Genomic DNA, 23,791 nt, shown 5'->3' on the forward strand with positions numbered 1-23,791 from the left:
TGAGAAACAAACTAGGGGAGAAAGTAAGGCACCAGTGTAACAGAAAGTTATGTGGGATTTCAAGGCAATATCAAATTTCACTTCATTATTGAGTGAGGAAAAAGGTTAGGATAAAGGTGACTCACTCTGTAATTGAATGCTCATTATGAGAGGGTGTAAAGATAGCTACCAAGCCTACCATCATATCTTGGTAGGTACTACTGGTACCATGAAAATGAAATGTGGCAAGACTTGGTAAGTAGTCACACGAGCATCACTTTTAGGCAGGAGACATTCTGTCGCAAGTACAGTCACTTGGTGATCATTCTCCTGAGCCTTTTTGCATAGAGTTAGAGTCCAAGCTGAGACTTTTACAGTGTTAGAAATCTTAGTACACATCTTATATTTCTTATTTTCCAACAGCTTCCGGCAACTGTTGGATCTCTGCAGATCAGTTTTGAGTTTTTTAATGTCCCTGAAGTGGTTAGTTCTGTAGTTGTGGCCCTAGGCTTATCCGAACAGAATGAAGATGCATACTAGTAGACAAGAGTAAAGTGTTAAGTTTTTAGAGAAGGTGACTCGGTGTTTTGCTGGGGAACAGAGACATTTTATTAAATACCCTGGTGCAGTGATATGATTCAGGGACTGAAGAAGTTGTATACATGCGTTGGTATGGCCTGAATGTGAAAGGTCAGGACAGATAACAGTTGAAGTGAACTTTTTAAAGGATATGCTGTATGTAGGTTGTGTAATTTAGATAGGATTAAAAATAGAGTGAAAAATTAGATAGAGGAGTCTTGCTCAAAGAGAGTTTCCTTTGATGGTTCAGCTACATTATAGCAGTGGTGTCAAACTTGGTCCTTCCCAAGGGCCACACTTCGGTTCTGTTGATTTTCCAAGGGCCACGCCTATGTAATGGTGGATAATACCAGTTAAGCAAGCATCAATTCACCCAAAATTGTGGTACGTGTGTCCCTGGGAGCCTAGACCAGCATATCCAATTTTATCAAAATAGGAAATACAGTTTCTAGATTTCCATCAGATTATCTATCTATCTAGCTATTTCCTGACGCCTCATTCCGGTAAAGGGTGGCCACAAACAAATCGCCTCCATGTCTCCCTGTCCAATGCCACTTCACTGCCTTGCCCCCAGCTCACAATCCCCTCTCTCATATACCTCTCCACTCTATCCTTCCATTCCTCCATTAGATTAGTGAACTGTATTTGCTCACTGTACTATACATTATTACTTTAGGGTGTATGGAAATTTTAAATTTGCAGTAGAAAATTGGAAACTTGTTGAATGAAAACAATACTGGGTTAATATATAATACAGCAGAGCCACAACCTGTGCAAACGTTTGGAGAAGTTTGGTACGTCTTCTAACCCTTACAGTGGCACTGGGCTTCTGCTTCAAGTTATTCATAATAATTGAATGAAAGTGTCATGACATACAGTATTTGTTTACCAATAACTTGTTCAAGTAGTATTTTTATCAATCAAATTATCAATACAAATTTCATAACAATGCTGTAATATTTGTTCACTTGATCATATGACAGATTTCATGGGATTTTCTGTTTGTTTTTTCTCTCTCTCTTTTTTTTTTTTTTTTAAGTCATCGAGGGCCACTCTTTTCTTCTTCGAGGGCCACGTGTGGCCTGCGGGCCACCAGTTTGACACCTCTGCATTATGGGAATGGATATGAATTGAATGGCTTTAGGCTGAGAAGAAACATGTGATGCCAAGAGTAAGATGGCTAGATGTTTTCATTGGTGATTTCTCAAATCAAAGCAAAGTAAGGAAGTTAAAGCAAAAGAATTGGTGAATGACAGATATGCATATGGCAGAACTTGCACTCCATTTTGTTTTCTTTGGTGATTTGGGAAAGCAGAGTAAGGAAGTTAAAGCAAAAGAATTGGTGAATGACAGATATGCCCATGACAGAAGTTGCAATCCACTTTGTAACAGGAATTGACTGAATGTTCTTTGCCTAATATTGTGAGATGCAGTTTCATTAAGTAGAGCACATTTATGTAGGGGCAAAGCTGAGAATTTAGAGGGCCTGAATGATGTGTGACTGGATATATGGCAGTTTCACTGGTCATTTTGTTGATAGTTGTACTTTATACTTTCCTTTTCCTCCATCTGGATCATCTGTACCCTTGGAAGTTTGGTTAAGATAATGACGATTATGTTTTCTCATAATTTCCTTATGTGTCTTCAGCCTGAGGTAGAAAAAGAGTCATTATCATGATGGTGTTAACATTGATGATGGTGAGTACTGTAGTGTTCAATTTACTATTGTCAGGTGAGCAAGGAGTATGTGGTGACTACACTGAACCGGTGGCAGAGCTCTCCGTATGAGGATGTGGAGGCAGCTGTTTCTCTCATGTATAACCTGGGTGAAGCTCTCCCGGCTTCCCATGGCAACCATTTCTCTGGGCCATCCCAGGTTGGTGACCCCTTTCAGGTTGGTGCCCTTTCTGCTTTTGTTACCTTTATCATACACCTCAGATCACTTTAGGATCAAGTTTCATTTTCCTATAGCAGTGTGTAGTTGCTAACTGATTTTCATTCTAGCTTTTATGCTTTATCAGCCATTTCTTGTATGGTACGGTATGCTAATAGTGTTGCTAAATTTATTCATTTTCCAGTTATGGTACTTTATTTATGATACTGTACAGTGAGCCCTTGGTTATCAAGGGAGTAGGCTTTAGCACCATCCAATCAGGGTGATACTCCCTCAGAGGATGGGAATGCTGGTGATAGGGAGAGCTGGAGCTCCTGTTTCACTAGCCCTCAGGGTACCCTGACCATCCCCCTTTCCTGATGTCTTTCAGTGTGACACTAACATGGAGAGTAGGCCAGTATAGTGGGCCAGTATAATCTCCCAAATACTTTTCTCTAACTACAGTATCTTAAGCATCACTTTATATGCATTTTACGTACCACACTGTGTAAACCATTATGTTACAGGGGTTGGCAGCAGCAAGGGCATACAGGCAGTTTACTTAGCCCTTGTTATCTAGTGGCAGACCTGAGAAAAGGGGTGGTGCTTGGTCTGCCAGTGCAATTTTGGGACCAGGAAGGGATGATATCTAGGGCTGGTGGCAGTACTGTCAGAGTACTGGTCATGTGCCGTTTCCACCAAGGGTGTGGGAAGTACTGTAGCTCTGTCGTGTGCAGTGTTTGTGATAATTGGGTGCATAAGAGATGTAGAGGTATTAGAGTTGGACTTGAAAATAATGCTGATTTTGTGTGTGTGCTGTGTTGGGGAGAGCATATGGAGATTGTCAGGGGTGAAAGGATTTATCTTGCTGGATTGTCGTAAGTGTGTGGAGTAGTTTTGTTATTTGGGGACCGTGATAATTATGTGCTGGAGATGGGAATAGAGCTAGCTGTGACTGGGGTAAGGAGTGGTTGGAGGAAATTCAGGAAGCTGTTGCCATTCCTAATACTGAGAGGACTGTCTCAGTGCTAAGGGCTTTTTGCATGTGACATAGGAGTGTAAAGGTTTATGGTAGTGGCTGGTGAGGCCTGGGAAGTAAGTGAAGAGGATATTCATAGGCTCAAATGTACAAAAATGACAGTGATTAGATGGGTGCATAGTGCATCCTTGAATGCAGGGCTTGTGGGGCTAGAATTGTGACCGAAGAATTAACCCTTTGACTTACCAATGACGACCTGGATCATCATGCATTTGTTAACCTTTGACGTCAGTATGACGACTTTGCCTGTCATCCGATGTAATCTCTAAAGAAATATTTAGGGAGTTGACATTTTTGTTGGACGACGGGCAAAAGTGGGTGGAGCTAAGCCTGCCAAAGCTGGTGCATGCGTGCTCACTTGGTTTGCTTGGCTCAGTGTAGTGTGAGGTTCCTCACAGGTAGGATGTACACCTCTTGACCTCCCACCGAACACTTATGCTTCCTTTTTTCCCAGATACATGTGGCATTATTATTTAAGAAAATAAAACAAATAATACATTATTGGAAAGGAAATTTATTCTGCTACATATTGAAGCAAAAAATATTTTTACTTCTTGAATCGTTTTGCTTTGGCAAATATTTTTTTAAAGGACAGTGTAAAACTTAACATGTCAGCTAACTTCCACTCACTTTTTTTGCATTTTAATTTGTATATATTGTCTTTTTGGACAATATACAACAAAGCAAAACTCTTCACCTTCAAAGTGAGACCAAAGTGGCTTTTCTACGTTGAATAATAACTTTTCTACGAGCGTTAGAAGTAAAATATCTCTATGCGACTGGTCTGAAAGCTCTTGAGCGAGAGTTACGCGCACGGCCAAAATTTATGCTTCTCCCTTCATGGGATAGGGTTAAGAGGAAGGATGGGACTTGATTGTATTGGTGATATGATGAGAGGGGGTGGATTGAGGTGGTTTGAGCATGTTGAGAAAATGGAGGATGGCAGTTGGGTGCAAGAGGAGAAGTGTGGATGTCAGTGGTAAGGTTATGAGAGATAGGCCATAAAAAACCTGGGACGAAGGAGGCTTCCAGAGATGGAACAGCATGGAAATCCACTATCAGGTGACCAAGACCAGCACATGCAAGCGTGTTGGGGCCTGTATAAACAGTACGATACAGTTGCGCATAATTGGTACTGAACACAGCGTGTTATAACGGAATCAAATGATTATCAATTCACAGAACCTATTGGATTTATCCTAATTAGTACCAGGCACCCCAAGTGCAAGCCCTGATTTTCTATATTACAACAATTTAGATCCGGAGAACACATACATACTATGATTAGTACCAGAAACACAAATTGGCATGGTTAGGCTAATGGAAAGTGATGAAAAGGGAAGTGAGTATGGAAGTGAAAAAGGTACTACATGACAGTATTGTGATTCCAACTCTAACGTACAGAAGTGAAGCTTGGACGTTGTTGGAAGGACACAAGTCAAGAGTGAGAGCAGTGGAAATGAATTATTTAAGAGGAGCCTGTGGAGTCACATGGAGAGACAGGCTGACGAATGATGATATAAAGGAGCGTTGTGGTGTGCATGTGGATGTGATAGGAAGCGTTATGAGGAACACACTGAGGTGGTTTGGCCATGTGGAGAGGATGGAGGGTGAAGGACTGACGAAGAGAGTGTATGTGAGTGAGGTGGAGGGGGGGAGAGGGAGGGGGAGGCCGAGGATGAGATGGAGGGATGGGGTGGAGAGGTATATGAGAGAGGGGGGTGTGAGTTGGGAGCAGGGCAGTGAAATGGCGGGGGACAGGGCGACTTGGGGGCGATCTGTTTGTGGCCACCCCAAACGGGATTGAGGCGTCTGGCAATAGATAGATAGATAGACTTTAAATACCAGCAAATGCATACTTCATCCTCATATTTCAAATGTTTATTGCACTATCAACTGTCAAAGAGCTTAAAAAATTGTTACCCCTCGTGTTTAGAGAGAGAAGAATTGCACCAAAGTTAATTTTGGTCTCATATTTGAAGAGCTTGATTTTACACACCAGCAAATATATATTTCGCTCTCATACCAGTATGTCTAATGGTTACCCTACGGTCGACCGTCAAAAATTTTTAAAAAGCCACCCGTCACTAAGAGCAAGAATGAGACAAAATAAGGGGGAATAAGGAGGCGGAAGGAGTGTGAGGGGGAGCATCCAGAGGGGGGGGGGGAAGGGAGAGAATATGCCTGCCACACAAAGCCAATATGGTCAAGAGGGAGTATGGGGATTGATTTGGGTGGGAGGAGACATTGAGCTCAGGGCCCAGTGGAGCAGAGGGAGATGGGGAAATGGCAGGGGGGAGGATCTTCCCCCACTGCATCTCGGGGGACCAGTCAGGCTGGACACCACCAGATATTGTACTTTTCATTGGCTAGGCTCCATATATGTCATGAAAGAGGCTGGGACACCTCATGCTAGTTTTTGGGAGCTTATGTATAATTGATGATGATAGGACTTTACGCACCAGGGTCTAAACACATCAGTAGATGATCATTGGACTTTAGGGGTTAAGATTTATAGTCTTATTGTAATTTTGGTGTCATGTCAGTACAGTATACTACATCCCAATATTAATTTCATTTGTTTTTTGGAAGGTGCATATTAGATGAGCATGTTGGTGATAAATGTTTTGACATGTACCAGTATACAGGTAGTTACTTGTTGTCGTATTAGAATTACAGTATTGAGAAAAACTTTTGTTCCATTTTTTTCTTGATGTTAGATATGTATGACTAGCAAGTTTGAGGGGCTCTAATGATGTACTTTATTAGGTAATCAGAGTTTTGCTGTGTGATACATTAATGTATCCCTCAGAAAATTCTGTCAGGGAATAATGTAGTTACTGTGATGCCTGTTTTTTTCCATTTATTCCTTCCCTTTTTTGTAATGATTGTTTTGAGTGTAGGACCATTGATAATGTTAACTAACAAATGATTCAGCTGTTTGTATATGCTTCAGTAAATGTTATTATTTCTTCATTGTTTAGAGCCATTGTTAAATGAGAAGAAAAAGGTGCTTTAGTTGACTGTACTTTTTATTTTGAAAATTAGTATCTTCTGCACTGATAACGGTGGTATGGGATTGACTGTTTTCATATTTTACAGTACAGTATCTTGTTTGTCATTACAGCATTATGATAACCTGGGATCATTAACATCATAATGCATTTTTAGTGGTAGGTAGGGACGCTTGCCATCCATTCACTCGATGTAGTGCTGCTCTCAGTTGGCTGCCATTTCTTCTCTTCCTTCCTTCTTTCCTTCCTTCCTCTTGTGTCCGTCTTAATTTCTTTCCTCTTCCTTCTGTCTGCTGGCAACTCTACACTGAGTGACAAGCCAAATTTACTACACTGGGTGGTAGCCATGTAACCAAATTATGGCACCTGGTGGTTTATTGGGTAATTAACCCCTGAAGTATTAAGCTCGTAGATCGATCTTTTTGCGCAGTTTCTTAAAAGGATGAGCAATGCCGATCGTGCAACATCCACAAAAAACTGACCACAGCTGGCTTCACCCCGGCTGTGGCGTAGATGGCTTCTAACCAATTAGAACTAAGTACTGTACAGTATTGGACATACCCGAGGGGGGACCCAGGGCCATACCCAGGCGGAGGGAGTGTACACCCCACCTTCCTCTTGCCACATCCCTTTACCCAGCTACCTTGTTACTACCATACCTCCCATCTTTCTTACCACCACCACCACCACCCCTTCCACACCCTCCTCATGCATCCCCCCCTCCCATGTGGATCCCCCCCCCCAGTCATATGGGGGGAGGGTATTTCCCCCGTACCCTCCCTCCATGTCCCTTTACTCCACTGGGGCCCTTCCTTTGCAACTGGTGGTGGTCTCCTCCCATCCCTCCATCCCCATACACCCCCTCCTGGCCTTACCACCTTCCCCCCCACCCCCTAGCACACAGTATCTTTACCTCCCGGCCTTGAATATTTTGCATATTTTTTACGCTTTGTGGTGCGTGTTTTTGAATCATTACCTGTAATTTATTCATGTCTTCATACAGATATGCACACCACAATTATTTTATGTTTTATTTGTTTTTTTTGTGTTTTTTGGGGAAAAATCCATTTTATCTGCCTATTTTACCTTCTTATGAATATAATTGTGTACCTGTCAAAGATTATAGCGTATTTTCTCCATTCTTGTGCATTTCTTTGTACATTTTATATGTCTGAACATATGGTACCTTTTTTTCAGACATACCATAAATATTTAGCTGTCTTTATTTGAAACCCACTCGAAATAGAAATTTTATTTTCCCTAGCTAGATTGGACAGCTCGGAGGGGAGGGGAAAGGGGGAAGGGGAGGGGAGGGAGGGGATTGGAGGTATGGGGAGAGGAGAGGAGGGGAGGATAATTTTTATTATTTATCATATTTATTGGAGGGAGGTTTGTCACCATTTTATTTTTTCCCAAGCACATTACAATGGTTTATAACATCTGTACACACCAAAAAAAATTGATTTGGTGATTTTTGTACGTATTTTTGTGAAGAAAACAGGTGCGAGCGGCATATTTTCTTTCTCGCAGGGGTCATGATGGGTAACTTTTATCAACTTTGACGGGCCATAGCTTGGTAACTGTTGGGTCTAAGAGGGTGGGATTTGCTTTTTCAGATGTGTAAATTCAAACTCTGTAAGTCGGGCATAAAACTTTTAACCTTTGAGAAAGTCGAAAAATAGGCCTATTTTTGCATCCTGGGGGGTAGTCGAGGTTGGGGAATTGCGTACCCTAGGAGTTAAGGCGCTCCAACTGGATTGAACCTGTGTTGGTTTATATCCAAGAGATGGTAGGGGTGTATGCTCACGTAATGCCACTCAGGGATGAGTGAGGCTGGTCACTTTCATCTTAATTATCAGGACTAACTTACCTTGTCTTGGGCTCCTACTCTCTTCATGGGGCAACACAGGAGTAAATGATGTATGTATTCATTTTTTTTTTTTATTCCATTTATTTTCCTAATCCATAGAAATAGGGAAATACCTGCATAGGATTGGAGAAATGGACTGCAAGCCCCATTATTATTATTTATGTAAGAATGTGACAGTTCCACTGCAGTGTACAGTGCATCTGTTGCTAGGGGGCTCACTACATCATCAACGCAGTAGTGGGGTTTGTACTCATTGCTTCCTTTGTCATCTAAGTATGTTCAGTAAGGGAGGATAGAGCCATACTGTGTGTATCCTACTCCAGACAAATAAAAGTAAGTGTGTTGAAAGGATTTTTTTTTTTTTTCATTTGTAACTGCTAATAAATCTGTTCCATATTGTCTTTTCACGGTAAACATAGGTAAAAACATCAACTATGCAAGAGATGATGCAGCTGCTGGTTTCGTCAGGGGTGTCAGGCCATACCCACCCAGCAGTGTCACTCCAGTTTTTTGAGTGTGTGGCACGCTATGAGAAGTTCTTCACCTGTGAGCCACAGTTCATTCCCACTATATTGGCAGCCTTCCTTGACACACGTGGCATGAGGAACCCAAACCCAAGGGTAAGTTGTATAAATTGTGTTTGGATTTCATTGTACTATTAATTGTACAAATGGAAGAATTAAACACACATGTGGAAAAATTGTTTATTCATAGATACAACAGTACAGTAACGGCCAAATTTGAACCTTTTTCAGTATAAATGGAGATAACATATGTGTGTGTATAGCAAGGTGAGGGGCTGGGGATGGGAGAGGTAAGGGGTATGGTGCTGTGCTGACTGCTGACAGCAAACATGGTGCTTGCAAAATATTTCAGACTTCTTTTTTTGTGTCAGGGCAATATAAATTTGGCTAGAATAAAGTACAGTAAAAGTCCTATTATTCGGCAGCTGATTGTTCGGTAGATCCAACATTTCGTCAGTTTTGAGAAATAGTCCCATTTATGAAAATCATTGATTGTTCGGCAGATGTCCGGAATCATCTCGGCATTCTAGGAAGTGTTATCTGTGGCTTGTAGGCCTAATGTTTCATTACACTTCTGTATGTTCACTAATTTCTATATTTTTATTCAGATTCAGGTATAGTACTGTATTGATTACAATATTGCACAGTATCATACACTACAGTAACCACCCCCACCAAATTAGCGAGGGTTACGTTCCAAGCCCCCACGCTAATTCTTGAAATTCTTTCATTCTTGATGCCTTCCTGAAAATGACACCGGTAATTGAGTAGCCCATGAACCACTGACACTGTAATGCATTACCCATAAATAAATGTTGCTTGTTAAATCAGTTTCCCTGTTGTTTTTAGCTGTACGGCTGTGACAGCTCTAGTATTTTTATTCCTCAGCATAATGGTGGAAGGGACTGTCCTGTTTAACTGAACCTAACCTAACCGAGTTTAACTGTACCTTATAATTTAACCAAACCTAACCTAACCTAAAGTCAGAAAAATACTTAAAAATAAACTGGAGGAATATGAATTGCTAAGGTCTCTCTGATGAAAGTTAAACGTACATTTAGTTCTCATTCTTTTGTTTGTTTTTGTGCTTAACGTGAAAGAGAGAGCATTGATGCAAACAGTAATATATCCCATTAACCCCTTAATAACCTCCGACATTGAACAACCTTTTACAGTGCCGATGTCAGTGATGTTAAGTTAGTGTGAGCTATAAAGAAAACTGAACAATTATGGGGAGGGAACGAAGGTCACTAGTATGTTTGCATGACTACGCTACGATTCCAAGCAGTTAGGCGGTCGGTTAATCTCAGATGTTTTCGCCCATTTGGTAAATACACCGTAACTTTATCAATCTTTCTGTGACTCATAGCAAATCATAGCATGGGTTTAGGAAGCTAAGTATCACATTGCTAGGTGAGCCAGATGATTATCTTCCCATCTTTAAGAAAAATAAATTGATTTCAGAAGAATGGAAGAACTTTACGTACTCAGAGAGGGATTTAATTTCTTCCATTTTCTTATAAGATGTGAAGATAATCGTCTGGTGCACCTAGAAATGTGTTGTTTAGCTTCCTAAACCCATGCTATGATTCGCTATGATTGACTGGAGAATTAATAAAGTTACGGTGCATTTACCAAATGGGCGAAAACATCTGAGATTAACTGACCCCCTGACTGCTTGGAATCGTAGCTAGAGTCATGTAATCATACCAGTGACCTTCGTTCCATTCCCATAATTGTTCACAGTTTTTCCATAGCTCACTAACTCGACATCGGTACTGTAAAGGGTTGTTCAATGTCGGGGGTTATTAAGGGGCTCATGGAATACATTACTGTTTCCATCAGTACTCTCCTTTCACATTTAAAAAAAAAAAAAAAAAAAGAGTGAGTGCTAAATGTAAGTTATAACTTTCATCAGAAAGACCTTACCAATTCAGATCCCTTTATTTTATGCAATTTTCCGACTATTTTATTTTGTTCGGAAAAAGTACTATATACAGTACAGTACTCACTCCAAACATATTTGTAATAATATAAGTAGTGATGAGTTCACCAATACAAGTGATGTACTGAGCTGGTAGGTAATATTCCGTATCATTTCGGCCATCCAGGAAGTGTTATCTGACTTGTATGCCTACTGTGTCATTGCACTTGTATATGTTCACTAATATATATACAGTACTGTATATATATATATATATATATATATATATATATATATATATATACTGTATTTCAGATTCAGGTATAGTACTGTATTGATTGCAGTATTGTACAGTATACAGTACTCTCTCCAAACACAGTTGTAATACCGTACCATAGGTGGTGATGAGTGTTCACCAATATATTTAAGGTACTGAGTGGGTAGGTTTTTGATTATTCAGCAAATCTAATTTCTCGGCATCATCCTGGTCCCATAGATGCCGAATAATGGGACTTATACTGTATTGGTTGTTGAGAGGAAAGATGACTCATAGTGTGATGTATTAGTGAATGGAGAGGGAATTGAATTGGTGGAAGAATTTAGGTACTAAAGTTCAGGGATAGAATATAGAGGTAAAAGTAAAGGAAGTTGAGGGTAGAGTGATTTAAAGAAGAAAGTTGTTGGTGGTATGAGGCCCTCAATGCAAAATAGGACTGATTATGGAGGTTATGAGAGGATGACAGTTAATGCTGTAACTGATATGATTAGCTGAACCAATATATTGTCGATTTTAAAACTTCTGAGATTGAACCGATACCAATTTGTATGATTGATGCTCGTTTTGTTTTTGAAGGCTCCAACATGCTTGCGTGTGTCAGCCTAGGTTACCTAATGGCGGCCGTCCATGCTGCTCAATCTCTGGCATCTTCCCTATTTAGTCCCTTCACCCTGAGGTCACACTCAATGACTTCGTCCCAGGTGTTTTTCGGGCTTCCTGTCACTACCCTACCCCCAACATTAACAGTTCTCATTTTCTGCACCTAGTTATCATCACCCATCCTCTCCACATGCATAAACCATCTCAATCTATCTCTCCTCATCACAGCAACAGTACACTCCTGTCCCATCTTACATCTCAACTCTTCCATCTTAAACCTAGCCCTCCCAGGCCTTGCACTCAAAGATGCACTGCACATCCACCTAGTCATTGCCATTTCTGTATGTTTGAGCCTGTGAATATCCTCTTCCTTTACTGCCCAGGTCCCACTACCATATAGCATTACACTCCTAACGCATGCCGCATACAAAGATCTCTTAGCATGGAGGGAGAGCCCTCTCAATGTCAGGAGAGGCAACATCTCCCTGAACTTCTTCCAGCCACTCCTCACTCTTGCCACAGAGCAAGCTCCAGCCCCATTTCCATCATATAACATGTCTCCCAAATAACAAAACTCTTCCACAAACTCAAGAGACTCGCCAGCAAGCTCAGTCCTCTCACACCTGGCAATATCCACATGCTCTCCCCGACACATCACACACATGAAATCGGCATTATCTCGCAGTCTGCCTCTAATACCACTACATCTCTTGTGCACCCACTTATCACAAACACTGCACAAGATGGAATTACTTCCCACACCCTTGTGACAAACTGCACACAGCCACTCTCCCTCTTCTTTGACAGTACCGCCCCCAGCCCTAAATACCATCACTTTCGTTTTATCTGCACTTACTCTTAAGCCCTTGTGCTCCATACCATCTCTCCACTTCCTAAATCTTTCCTCTGCCTCCCCTTCATTCTCTGCAAGCAACAACAAATCATCAGCATACAACATCTCCCATGGGAGTCCATTTCTGAAGTCATGTGAGAGGGCTTCAAGTATAATGATAAACAACAAAGGTCTCAAGACTGACCCCCTGGTGTACACCAACATTCACGAAAAGCTCATCACTCAAATCTCCATTCACCCTTCCCTGGGTGTGAGCACCCATATACATGGCCATAACCACCCTAACCAGCCACTCCTTGATCCCAAGCTTTCTCATTGCCCACCTCACCATCTCTCTAGGGACTCCAAATCAAGAAAAACAAAATACAGTTCCCTTTTCTTTCCTATATATTTTTCTTGAAGCTGTCGAACAATGAACATGGCATCAGTGGTCCCTTTTCCAGGCATAAACCCAAACTGCATCATATCAATATTCATACTTTCTCTAAAATACACCTAGAACTCTCTCCATTACCTTCATTATCTGGTCTAAAAGCTTTATGCCTGTATAATTTCCTCTTTCGAGGGCATCATCTTTCCCCTTGTACACATTTACAGTTACACTCTTCAGCCAATCATCTGGGACAACACTTTCATTTATAATCATTTTTATCAGGTCAGTGACTAACCTCATTCCTATATCTCCTGAGGCTTTCAATATTTCAGTAGTCAACCCAGACACCTACTGCCTTCCCCACCTGCATCCTGCATATTACCCTACTCACAGCAGCAGTGTCAATCAAAGGCCAAGGGCTAAACACTGGATATGCCGGCTTCAAACCTTCCCTGTCCCAGTGAAACTCCTCATTCAACAACTGGGTGTAATGCTCTCCCTATGCATCTTTAATATCTCCACTGTTCACCACAACCCTTCTGTCATTATTCTTCACACACTGGTCACCTATGATATCCCTATTCTCCCTCTTTATCTGATTTGCCACCCTAAAAATCATATTCTTCCCATCCACATGATTTAGGTTATCAAGTAAAAGTCTCTGTGACTCAGACTTGGCCCAGTAAACCTCTTTTCTATCCTTACTTTTGGCAGCCAGGTATTTCACATTGTTACTACCCTTCTTCCATTCCCAGAAAAGCTTTCTTTTCTTTTTAACTGCAGCTTCTATGCCCCCTTCCCACCACCAAGTCACTGTATGTCTTGGTGGGCCTCTTGTCCATCCACACAGTGAATCAATATTGTAACTCTTTATGTGGTTGGTCTTGAGGGCTCTGTACTGTTCATCAACACTTCCGTCCATGTCTCTCTGTTCAGCTACCACTCACCTCATCTTGCTCTAGAAGGCATCCCTTACTGCTTTGTTTTTCAACTAACGTATTTTCCTCCTAGGTGTATAGGTCCTCTTTTTTCATCACCCTCTCCTTAAGCACCATGTCACATAGCAATAACTTGTGTTGTTGCTAATATTACGCAGAATATAATCGTAAGGCCTGTAAATAAGTGATAACAGTTCTATAAAGTGGAAATTGGTATAATGGTAGTGGAAAAGTATTATGTAAGTAGAGAAAATGAAATGTATGTTGAAACAACAGTCATAGCGAATTATATGTGACCGATTTGGGCGATTTCGCTTTGCTCAGTCAATGGAACAATGCTTATTTCGCCTATATTTTTGTGTGAAAATCAATATATTCTTGTACTACTTGTTATTTTGTTCCAGATTAATAAATATCTACCAAATCTGTGTGATTTCCAATACGTACCTCAGCCATAGAAAATGGGACAGCAGCTGAGTGCATTTACAGAATACGGTACCAGGTGCACGATTGCTTACCTGTTTTTACCATTTCTAGTCTCAGGTATGCGCTTTCTCTGTGATCTGCCATCGTTTCTTACCGAAAGCGGAGGTTTGAGCCAAAAAAAATATACATACATATCCAAAATCTGCCGGGATTGGGGGAGGTCAACGGTGGAAAATTGGCCAGGATGGGGCGGGTTAATTCATACCCAAATATCTGCCAAACTATAACAGCTAGAGAAAAAATTAAAGATACATAAGACTCATCAACTCTTCCTCTTTCAAATGAAAGTATCCCCACATCTCCAGGTGGTCCCATTGATGAGTAAGGATAAGTTAAAGTTCAAAGGGTGTCGGGAAGACACTTGTGGCTATACACGTCAACCAGCGTTGCTCCATTCCCCAAATCATGATGGTTATTCATGTCAACCAGTGCATAGGAATTAAGTATGTGGGTAGCATGACGAGCGGGGATGGAAGTTTTAGAGGGTGAAGTGTTTGAAATGGTACAACAAGGAAGAAAAGTTGCTAGTTCTTTGAAAGCAGTGATAAGGAACTGGGAGGTGAGCATGGAAGTAAAGACGCTGCATGACAGTATTGTAATACCATCTCTTAACTAATGGAAGTGAAGCTTGGACCTTGTTGGAGGGACAAAAGTGCGGGAAGACGCTTGTGGCTATACATGTCAACCGGCGTTGCTCCACATCCGAAATTGTGACTGTTATACATGTCAACCGACGCCTTAGGGGTTATGTACTTGGGTAGCATGACGAGTAAGGATGGAAGTTTAGAGAGTGAAGTGCTTGAAAGGGTACAACAAGAAAGGTTGCTAGTTCATTGAAAACAGTGATAAGGAACTGGGAAGTGAGCATGGAAGTAAAGTCGCTGCATGAACAGTATTGTGATACCATCTCTTAACGAATAGAAGTGAAGCTTGAATCTTGTTGGAGGGACACAAGAGTGAGAGCAGTGGAAATGAGTCATTTGAGAGGAGCATATGGAGTCACATGCAGACAGGCTGACAAATGAGGAAGTGAAGGAGCATTGTGATGTGGATGTGGATGTGATAGAAAGCGTTAGGAGAAACTTATTGAGGTGGTTTGGCCATATGGAGAGGATGGAGAGCTAGAGATTGATGAGAAGTGTGTATGTGAGTGAGGTGGAGGGGGGGAGAGGGAGGGGGAGGCCAAGGATGAGATGGAGGGATGGAGTGGAGATGTATATGAGAGAGGTGGATGTGAGCTGGGAGCAGGGCAGTGAAATGGCGGGGGACAGGGCGACGTAGAGGCGATTTGTTGGCAGTCACCTGTAATGGGATTCATGCTACATTTGGTCATTACTTGCAAATCAAATTGTTTTCCTAACATGAAATGAATATCTTTATTACTAATGCTGGTACTGTATTATAGGCTTATATATACTAAATTACGTCAAAATATCACAATTCCTTTTGCTTTTTTACTGTTTCATTATAAGGAATTGTAAAGTGATTACTGTACTGCATCTTTATATTTTCTATAATAAAGACATATTAACACTAAAAAGTAAGGACCATAATATCTTTGCCATTGGCCTAGATAGAGAATTTAACAAAGCATACCAGTGTAACTTTTTGTTTCCATAAAATTAAGTAACAATAAATCATTAAACAAACTGTACACATATAATATTTTAACTCCTTAAAACTAAGCCAAATCTTGGCAGTTAACAATATATGAAATGAAATAAATATGTAAACTTCTTGTCATTACTCAAATAATGGCACAGCATTTATTCTTAAAAGTACTTTAAACCATGGCCAGCCGGCTATGAGCCACAAAATGAAAAAAATGCTTATACTTAAAAGTACATGACAACTTGGTCATTACCAAACTACAGACCGGACTAGCCTTCTTAGTTAATGCATTGGCTAGTGGTAAAAATATACCTGCTTTAATCCCTGAGATTGGATTTAACCCACTAGTTGTCAAGGATTGTCCCTCATTGTAATGTGGTTTTAATCAAGATATTATTTGTCATGATTAAAATTCAGCATGAGTGGCTAAGCACAATGTATTCCAACCACATACATAGGTGGTAAAGTGTCCTGTAGTGGCTCATACTGCACACAAAAAAAAATTCATGCTTTTCTAGAGTTGTCAAGTATAATTTTATTCACCCTGAAATCCTAAATGTTGAAGGTTTTCTGGTTTATGTGAGCACAACTTTTTGGTCAAATGTCTCCTGCCATTCAGAGTATTCATTCTGATGTTACGCTTGAAGCTAAGCATCATTTATACACACAAAGACTAGTAGCTTCTGCACAATGGGCCAGACATACACACCACCAGAAGATGTTCACACTCTGTTTGATTAACCATCTTTCCTTAAGATATGAGTCCAAAGTTGCAAACATTGAAGAAGCACCGGCAAGCTCTAAAATGTATGTAAAATTCTTCTGTCAACTACAGGATTGTTTTGCTGTAGAATCTATCTATCTATCTACTGCCAGATACCTTAAGCCCAAGAAAGGCAGTGATAATGAAGTTGTGTATACTGTATTTTTAAAATGTACTGTATACATGATACTGAGGATGAATAGAATTAAGAAGGTGGATTGAAATGGTAGACAATTGAGTTAGAAAGTAATATATAGTTGTTAAGGGTGCTTAGAGTTAACAAGGAATTGAATTGTAAAGGATGCTTAGAATGAACAAAGAATTGAAATGTATGGATGAATAATGTATGAATGATTATGCATGACAAGGGTTGCACTTATACCCCCCCCCCTCTTTTTTTTATAGCTTGTCAGTGTAATCACATCTAAAAGGATAAAGCTTGTAAAAAAAAGAAAAAAAGTGTGAATGGGTTTAGCTTGTTCGATGGACCCAATATTTTGAAGGCATGGATGATGTGTGAATGATTGTGTGGCCCATATCACTAGTTTAAATGCTTTCTTTTGAGTTATTTCCTTTTTTGGATACCTATACTCTCATAGGTGGAAATTAGGATTTGGTAATTTCTATTACATTCAGTCTTTCATTCTTCTTTTGATTTTTTTTCTTTCTTGCACCAGGTTCGCAGTAGGACCAGCTACTTGTTCTCCCGAGTGGTACGATGCCTCAAAAGCCACATTGTGGGTTACACTGATGACATTTTGAGTCAGTTGACTGACCTACTAGTATTAGCTCCTCCTGACAATGGCCAGATACCACCTATGTTGACACCTGATGATCAGTTATATGTTTTTGAGGCAGCAGCCATGCTGATTATAGCTGGGAACACAGAAGCCGGCCGCAAGGAAGGACTTATGCGGAATCTTCTCTCCCCAGTCTTCACTAAAGTTTCCTGCCTAGCTGAGAGACTGGCACGAGAGCAGGATCCTATTAACCAGATGAATATAGCTAAGAGTATTTGCCATGCTACAGCCGTGACGGCCCGCACTTCAAAAGCCTTCTCCAACCAGAACACTATCCAGGCATGTGGATGTGTGCAGTTGTACCTGGATGCACTGCAGCTGTTCATTAACTGTTTAAATGTTGGTGTTGAGCGTGAGGTTGTAGGTGCAGGCGTTAGGCAGCTGATGCACAGGTTGGTTGTGTGTCTGGATGGAGAGAGCCTGCTTCCTCTCCTACCCCCAGCCTCACAAGCCCTCCTCCACACACCATCACCTGCTGTCCTCACTGACTACCTTCCTCTCATCAACCAGATCATTGCAAAGTTTCAGGTAAGAAGGATATGTGCATATATAGGTGTGTATAATATAGTACTTTGAATCTGTTCTACATAGACCAATCCCAGCTGAAGAGGACATTTTGCCAGCTGAGAGAGATTTGCAGATAGAAACAGGGGATATAACTTTGGAAGAGGTACCAAAATCTATAAAGGAGTTAAAGAATTTTAAGGCCCGAGGAGAGGATGGAATATTCCCTGAAATGCTTAAGGTGGAAAATGACAAGTTGATGAATGCGCTTTTGAAACTTTTTTATGTGGCTTGGGATAATGGTGGAATTCCAGGAGAGTGGAAATATAGAGTGATTATAAAAATACCAAAAAAGGGAGATTTAAGTGTGTGTGTGGCAATTGGAGGGGGATAACTTTGACACCTGTAGTTGCAAAAGTCTTTTCCAAAATCTTGTTGAACAGAATAGAGCCAGTAATTGATAAAATTTTAAGAGAAGAACAAGTGGGATTTGGAAAGGGTTGAGGTTGTAATGATCAGATTTTTATTGTAAGGCATGTAATGCAACAAGCTAATGAGATGAAAATGCCACTTAGTATGTGTTTTGTGGATTTTGAAAAGGCATTTGATAGTGTTTCACGTGGAGCTATGTTGAAAATTTTGAGATTCAGTGGTATACCAGAAAAGTTTGTAAATATTATTAGAAGCCTGCATGAAGGTACTTTTTGTAAGGTACTGGTGGGTGGTTCTTTGAGTGATCCATTTCAAGTTAGGTCAGGAGTGATTCAAGGAGGAGTTCTTGTCACTATTGCTGTTTGTTTTGGTTATGGATTATGTTATGAAAAAGGTTGTAAGGAGAACAGGTGCAGGAATTAACTGGAAAGAAAATAAGAAGCTGATGGATTTGGACTATGCTGATGATATTGTACAGATTTGCGGAAGTATTTACAAGATGCATAGGGTGCTTGATTGTCTGGTGGAGGAAGGAGAAAAAGTGGGATTGGTAATAAATTGTGGAAAGACTGAAATTATTAATATGAACGTGGAGAACCAAATCGATTGTGTAATTGGGAATAATGTGGTGAAGAATGTAGAAAACTTTAAATATCTGGGAATGATTGTATCATCTAATGGATCATTGAACAGTGAAATTGAGGAGAGGATTAGACAGGCTTGGCGAGCTGTTGGAATGTTGAAATCTATTTGGAATAATAATATGCTTTCAGTACATACTAAAGTGAAAATTTACAAGTCCATGGTTAGACCAATTTTAATTTATGGCATGAGTCATGGTACAGTACAATTGCAGCAGATCAGAAAGTATTAGGATTTGAGAATAAAATACTGAGAAGGATTCTTGTGGTAAAGTGGCAAGACAGAGTTACAAATGCAAGAGTAAGGGACATTACGAGAGTGGAACCAGTTAATGAATATATGAGACTGTCTTGCTGGAAGTGGTTGGGGCACATATACAGAAAAGAAGGTAGTTTAATACAGGATGTGCCAGAGTGGACTGCTAGAGGAAGAAGTGGTAGAGGTAGGCCGAGGGAAACCTGGTTGAGGACAATGAAAAAAGAAGCAGGAGAGGAGTGTTGGTGGGACCTGAAGGAGATGGCAAGAGACAGATATTGGTGGAGAGAGTTCATCAAGGCCCTATGCATCCCGTGGGGTGCCACGGGAAATGATTGATTGATTGATAGTATGGTATAGTGAAGCTAACTCAATTTTTTTTTTTTTTTTTTTTTTTTTTTTTTTTGTGTGTGTGTGTGTGTGTGTGTGTAAGGGCATTTGGGATTGGGAGATAGTGTTTAGACAAGCATTCATTTGAAGACACATAACCTCGACTGAGCATAAAGCAAAGAGATTGTAGTAACTTATGGTCATACTGTACGGTAAATTGAACTGTTTAAGAGTGTTGTGGATGTCTCTGTGCAGCAAAGTGTGGAAGTAAATGTAGATAAAAAAGGTGACACTGTGTTGTGTAGGTGAATGAAGAAAAATGAACTGGTGGTAGATTTAATCCCCTCCCCCCCAAGGATGTCATCAGATGTGAGAGCATCCCAGACAGTGTTATGCAACACTTCCCATGACGGGAGTGACATCCATTGGCCCAGTGATCATGTACAACCCTTACATTTACCACCTAAAGCTAGCACAGTCTGCATCCAGATACCAGATCTGACGATTTGTCCATGTTTGTGTCATAGACTCGAGGTGAACAATTTTTCATGCACAAAAGTGCTTATCATTTACTCCTCATCAGTGTGATTTTAAAAGAAGCCAATTGTGATTTCTTTATTGTTACAGTCACACCCCTTTATGCGATGGTTGAGTAGATTGATGGAGGAAAACCTGCTTTTTAGATGTGACATATGTCTGAATAATGTCTCTCCAACAAGTATTATGAAGCACAATTTTATGTTGTCATTTGCCTGTGAGGTTGAGTGAAAAGTATTTGAGTACAAATGGTGAGCAGATAGATTTAGGCCATATCACAGGACTGTTGAAATTTCTGCAGTTATGTTTTTCTCCTTTTTATGGATGATAACCACCTCATTTATTAATGAGAAAATAGGGTTAGGATAATAGCATAATGATGTACTGTAGCCTATTTGTTTCTTAGCTTTATAGCATTGAAAAGTTGTCAGCACTGTTGAAGTGTATGCTGTACAGAGTTGTAGAGTATTTTTCTCTGTGTATTTTACAGAAGGAAATTAGTCCATTTGTGCAGACCATCTTTGTACCTCTCGTTTCGGCGATCTTCACAGCAGTTTCAGAGCCAATTGAAGAAAATGATGAAGAGGAACAGCGAACTCGACGCCTTCTGCAGCGGAGTTATTACCTCTTCATCACCACTATTGTCTCCAACCACCTCCTTTCCATCATGGCTGCTCTAGATTCGAGCATTTTGCAGCAGGTACTATACTAGCTGTATAAAACATGTAAGAGATTTTTAAGGTTGCAGTTAGAGGAGGTTGTGAACAAAGTATTTTGGTGTAGGGAGGGCATTAACTATTTTATATATAGTAGTATCAGGCATCCAGTAATAGCAGGAGATAAAGAGTATAATGTTTAAGCTCTAGGGGATGTGTGTTCAGAAATTACTCTGGAAACAGTGCACAGTACTTCTTTTCCTACTTTCATCTTGTTGAATAGAGGAGGAATTTAGCTGTTTTGACCTCTGTGATGAATTTGGTTGTGATGCCAGTGATCATGGAAGTATGCTCATTAACTCTCATAGACAAAGAACATACTCAGGAATTTATTCTGGTTGCTACCAGATAAGTTTATTCGTTAAAGGAACTCCCAGTCATGGAAAGAGTTTTAGATTTTCACAGTCAGCACATTGTTAGGCAGTGAATGTACTGTGACCACATCGCACAGAGTTTGTCACTCTTTTTTCAGATGCATCTTAGTAAAGAGAATCCTTTATTGACAGAGGAACCTACTTAGAATCCCTCAGCTTAGGAATATTAGTCACCAGAATAAAGTGGGAATCATAAGAGGTTAAATACTAGGGAGACACTTGCCCCTGACTTAACATCATAATTGTTCTCTTAACCATGTCATTATTTTCTGTTCAGGTTTTGATGTCAGTGGTACAAGGAGCTGTAGAGTTTCCTGATCCAGTGGCCCAGAAGAACTGCTTTGTCATTCTACGCAGACTAACTGAGGCCTGGGGTGTGAAGGACTCTGGCCCACCAGGGTTCATTGAATTCCTTTACACTCAGGTAAGAGCAGTTTCATTCATATCTAGACATCTTAGTGCCATTAATTGTTCAAGGAAAAGACCATACTCTTATTTGAAAAGTTGTTTTTTGGGGAGACAAGGGTTGGCCAGACCTGGTCCCTCTTCAGGTGTGAGGATCCAAGTTGCATGAAAGCTGTTGTATTTCTCCAATCAACAACTCTTCCAGCCCAGTGATTCATTTTAGAATGTCACTTAGGGAGCTGTCCCTGGCGAGGAGTCTACACATGGTGGTGATGAACTCCCTATGTGGGCAGCTGTGACCAAACTTCATACTGTATTTCCCTGCACCTCACGAAAGGGAAGAACCCTGGTTCATCCATGGTGATGCACTATTTGCCTCAAGAGGGTGCTGGTTCCCAACATGGTGGATGTTTTGTGCTGTACATGGAAGGGCCTTGTGCACTGGCCACGTTTTAGTGACTGGTGTTGCCACTGAAAAGTGGTTGGGGGATACTCCCACCACCTCGCACATGGGCTACTATTTTGTGGCAGCCACTTGTGGTTCCAGCGTGGATGTCAAGTAGGTGGTATGTCATCACTATGCTACTTAGGAGACAGAGAGAGAGAGAGAAGAAAAATTTGCATTGTAAGAGCTTTGTTATACAGAATAGGTTTCCTGTACACCAGGAACCCATTTACTATGCTGAATCGCAACCATATAACCAAATTATGGTGCCAGGTGGTTTAGTGGGTAATTACGGATTGAACCAGTGCAGGTTTATATCCAGTGGGTGGTTAGGGTTTATTGCACACGTACTGCCACCCAGGGAAGAGTGAGGCTGGTCACTCTCATCATAAATGTCAGGGCCAACTTGCCTAGCCCCAGGCTTCTACGCTTCTCATGGGGCAACACAGGATTGGATGATGGATAGATGGATGGATATATATACATTTACAGTATATATGTATACATACTGTATATATATAGATATACTTGAGTAATGGAGAGAGGGATGGTATTGATAATGAATGGTGATGGATGGAATATCTCAAATTTGTTATATGCTGAAGATGCAGTACTATTTGCAAGTACCGGACAAGAACTTGGTTGACAAGTGTCTGTGAGTGTCATGCCTTGAGAGTAAACATAAAGTGATGCTTATTGAGAGAGAAGGTGACCCCAGGTGTGAATGGAAAGAGACTGGAGTTGGTGAGAGAGTTCACGTACCTGGGTACAGTGATAGAAAAAAAGAGGAAAATGTGCAAAAGAAGTGGAAAGTAGAGTGACAGAAGGAACGAAAGTAGCTGGTGCAATGAAGGCATTCATAAGAATCAGAGGCATGAGTGTTACAGCTGCACTAGGCCTACATGAAGGAGTGTTGGTGCCACCTTCAACAAATGAATGAGAGACTAGGGTGTGGCATGAATAAGAAAAGTCAGGAGTAAGAGCAGTAGAGATGGGACTGCTGAAGAATGAATATGGAGTACAGAGAGTGGATAGGATATGGAAGAATGTGATTCTGATTCGTGAAAGATGCAGAGTGATGAAGTCTGTGGTCATCAGAATTGAAGAGAGAGTACTGAGATGGTATGGTGACGTGGAGAGCATGGATGACAACAGAGTGGTGAACAAGGTATATCTGAGCGAATTTGAAGGAGGGAGGAGGCAAGGTAGACCCAGAAGAAGGCAGAGGGATATGGTGGATGAGTGTTTGAGGAAGAGAGGTATGAAAGTTGTTGAGACCAACAGACTGACAAGAGATTGAGCTGGCTGGTTGAATTTTGTGCGGAGAAGTGCTTGACCAGGGATTTGGCACCCCTTTTTAACATGACAGCATTTGGATTGGCTCTGTCAGATAGATATATGTGAAGGTACAGAACATGTTGAAATTTTTTTTTTTTTTTTGGTGTATCAGATAGGGCCAGGATTTCAAGGGCTTGAATGATCAGTGAATGAAAGCATAACCCATGGAATTGGGCAAACTTTGGCTGTCTGGACATTGCTACTCCTCACCCTGCCCTGTGGTGGGAAAGGAGGTCCAGATGGTAATGATGATGACTTACCAGTTGTTACTCACAATAATTTTATATATAGAATGAGCTTTCCACTGTAT

The 23,791-nt window shown here is 40.8% G+C and overlaps 1 protein-coding gene across 1 annotated transcript in view; it reads left to right on the forward strand.

The window, feature by feature from the left end:
• The window catches only part of LOC145404584 (exportin-T-like), a 78,168-nt gene that overhangs the window by 51,609 nt on the left and 2,768 nt on the right, over window positions 1-23,791 (forward strand). The window contains exons 11-15 of the mRNA XM_080276134.1: window positions 2,291-2,473; window positions 8,774-8,974; window positions 17,381-18,031; window positions 20,694-20,903; window positions 21,571-21,717. Coding sequence (XP_080132260.1) covers window positions 2,291-2,473; window positions 8,774-8,974; window positions 17,381-18,031; window positions 20,694-20,903; window positions 21,571-21,717 — 1,392 coding nt within the window. The remainder of the gene's footprint in view (window positions 1-2,290; window positions 2,474-8,773; window positions 8,975-17,380; window positions 18,032-20,693; window positions 20,904-21,570; window positions 21,718-23,791) is intronic.

Source organism: Coenobita brevimanus, chromosome 1 (assembly GCF_032717465.1).
Source record: "Coenobita brevimanus isolate Jiangsu-jjx chromosome 1, ASM3271746v2, whole genome shotgun sequence".
In the NCBI taxonomy this organism is placed as follows: domain Eukaryota; kingdom Metazoa; phylum Arthropoda; class Malacostraca; order Decapoda; family Coenobitidae; genus Coenobita; species Coenobita brevimanus.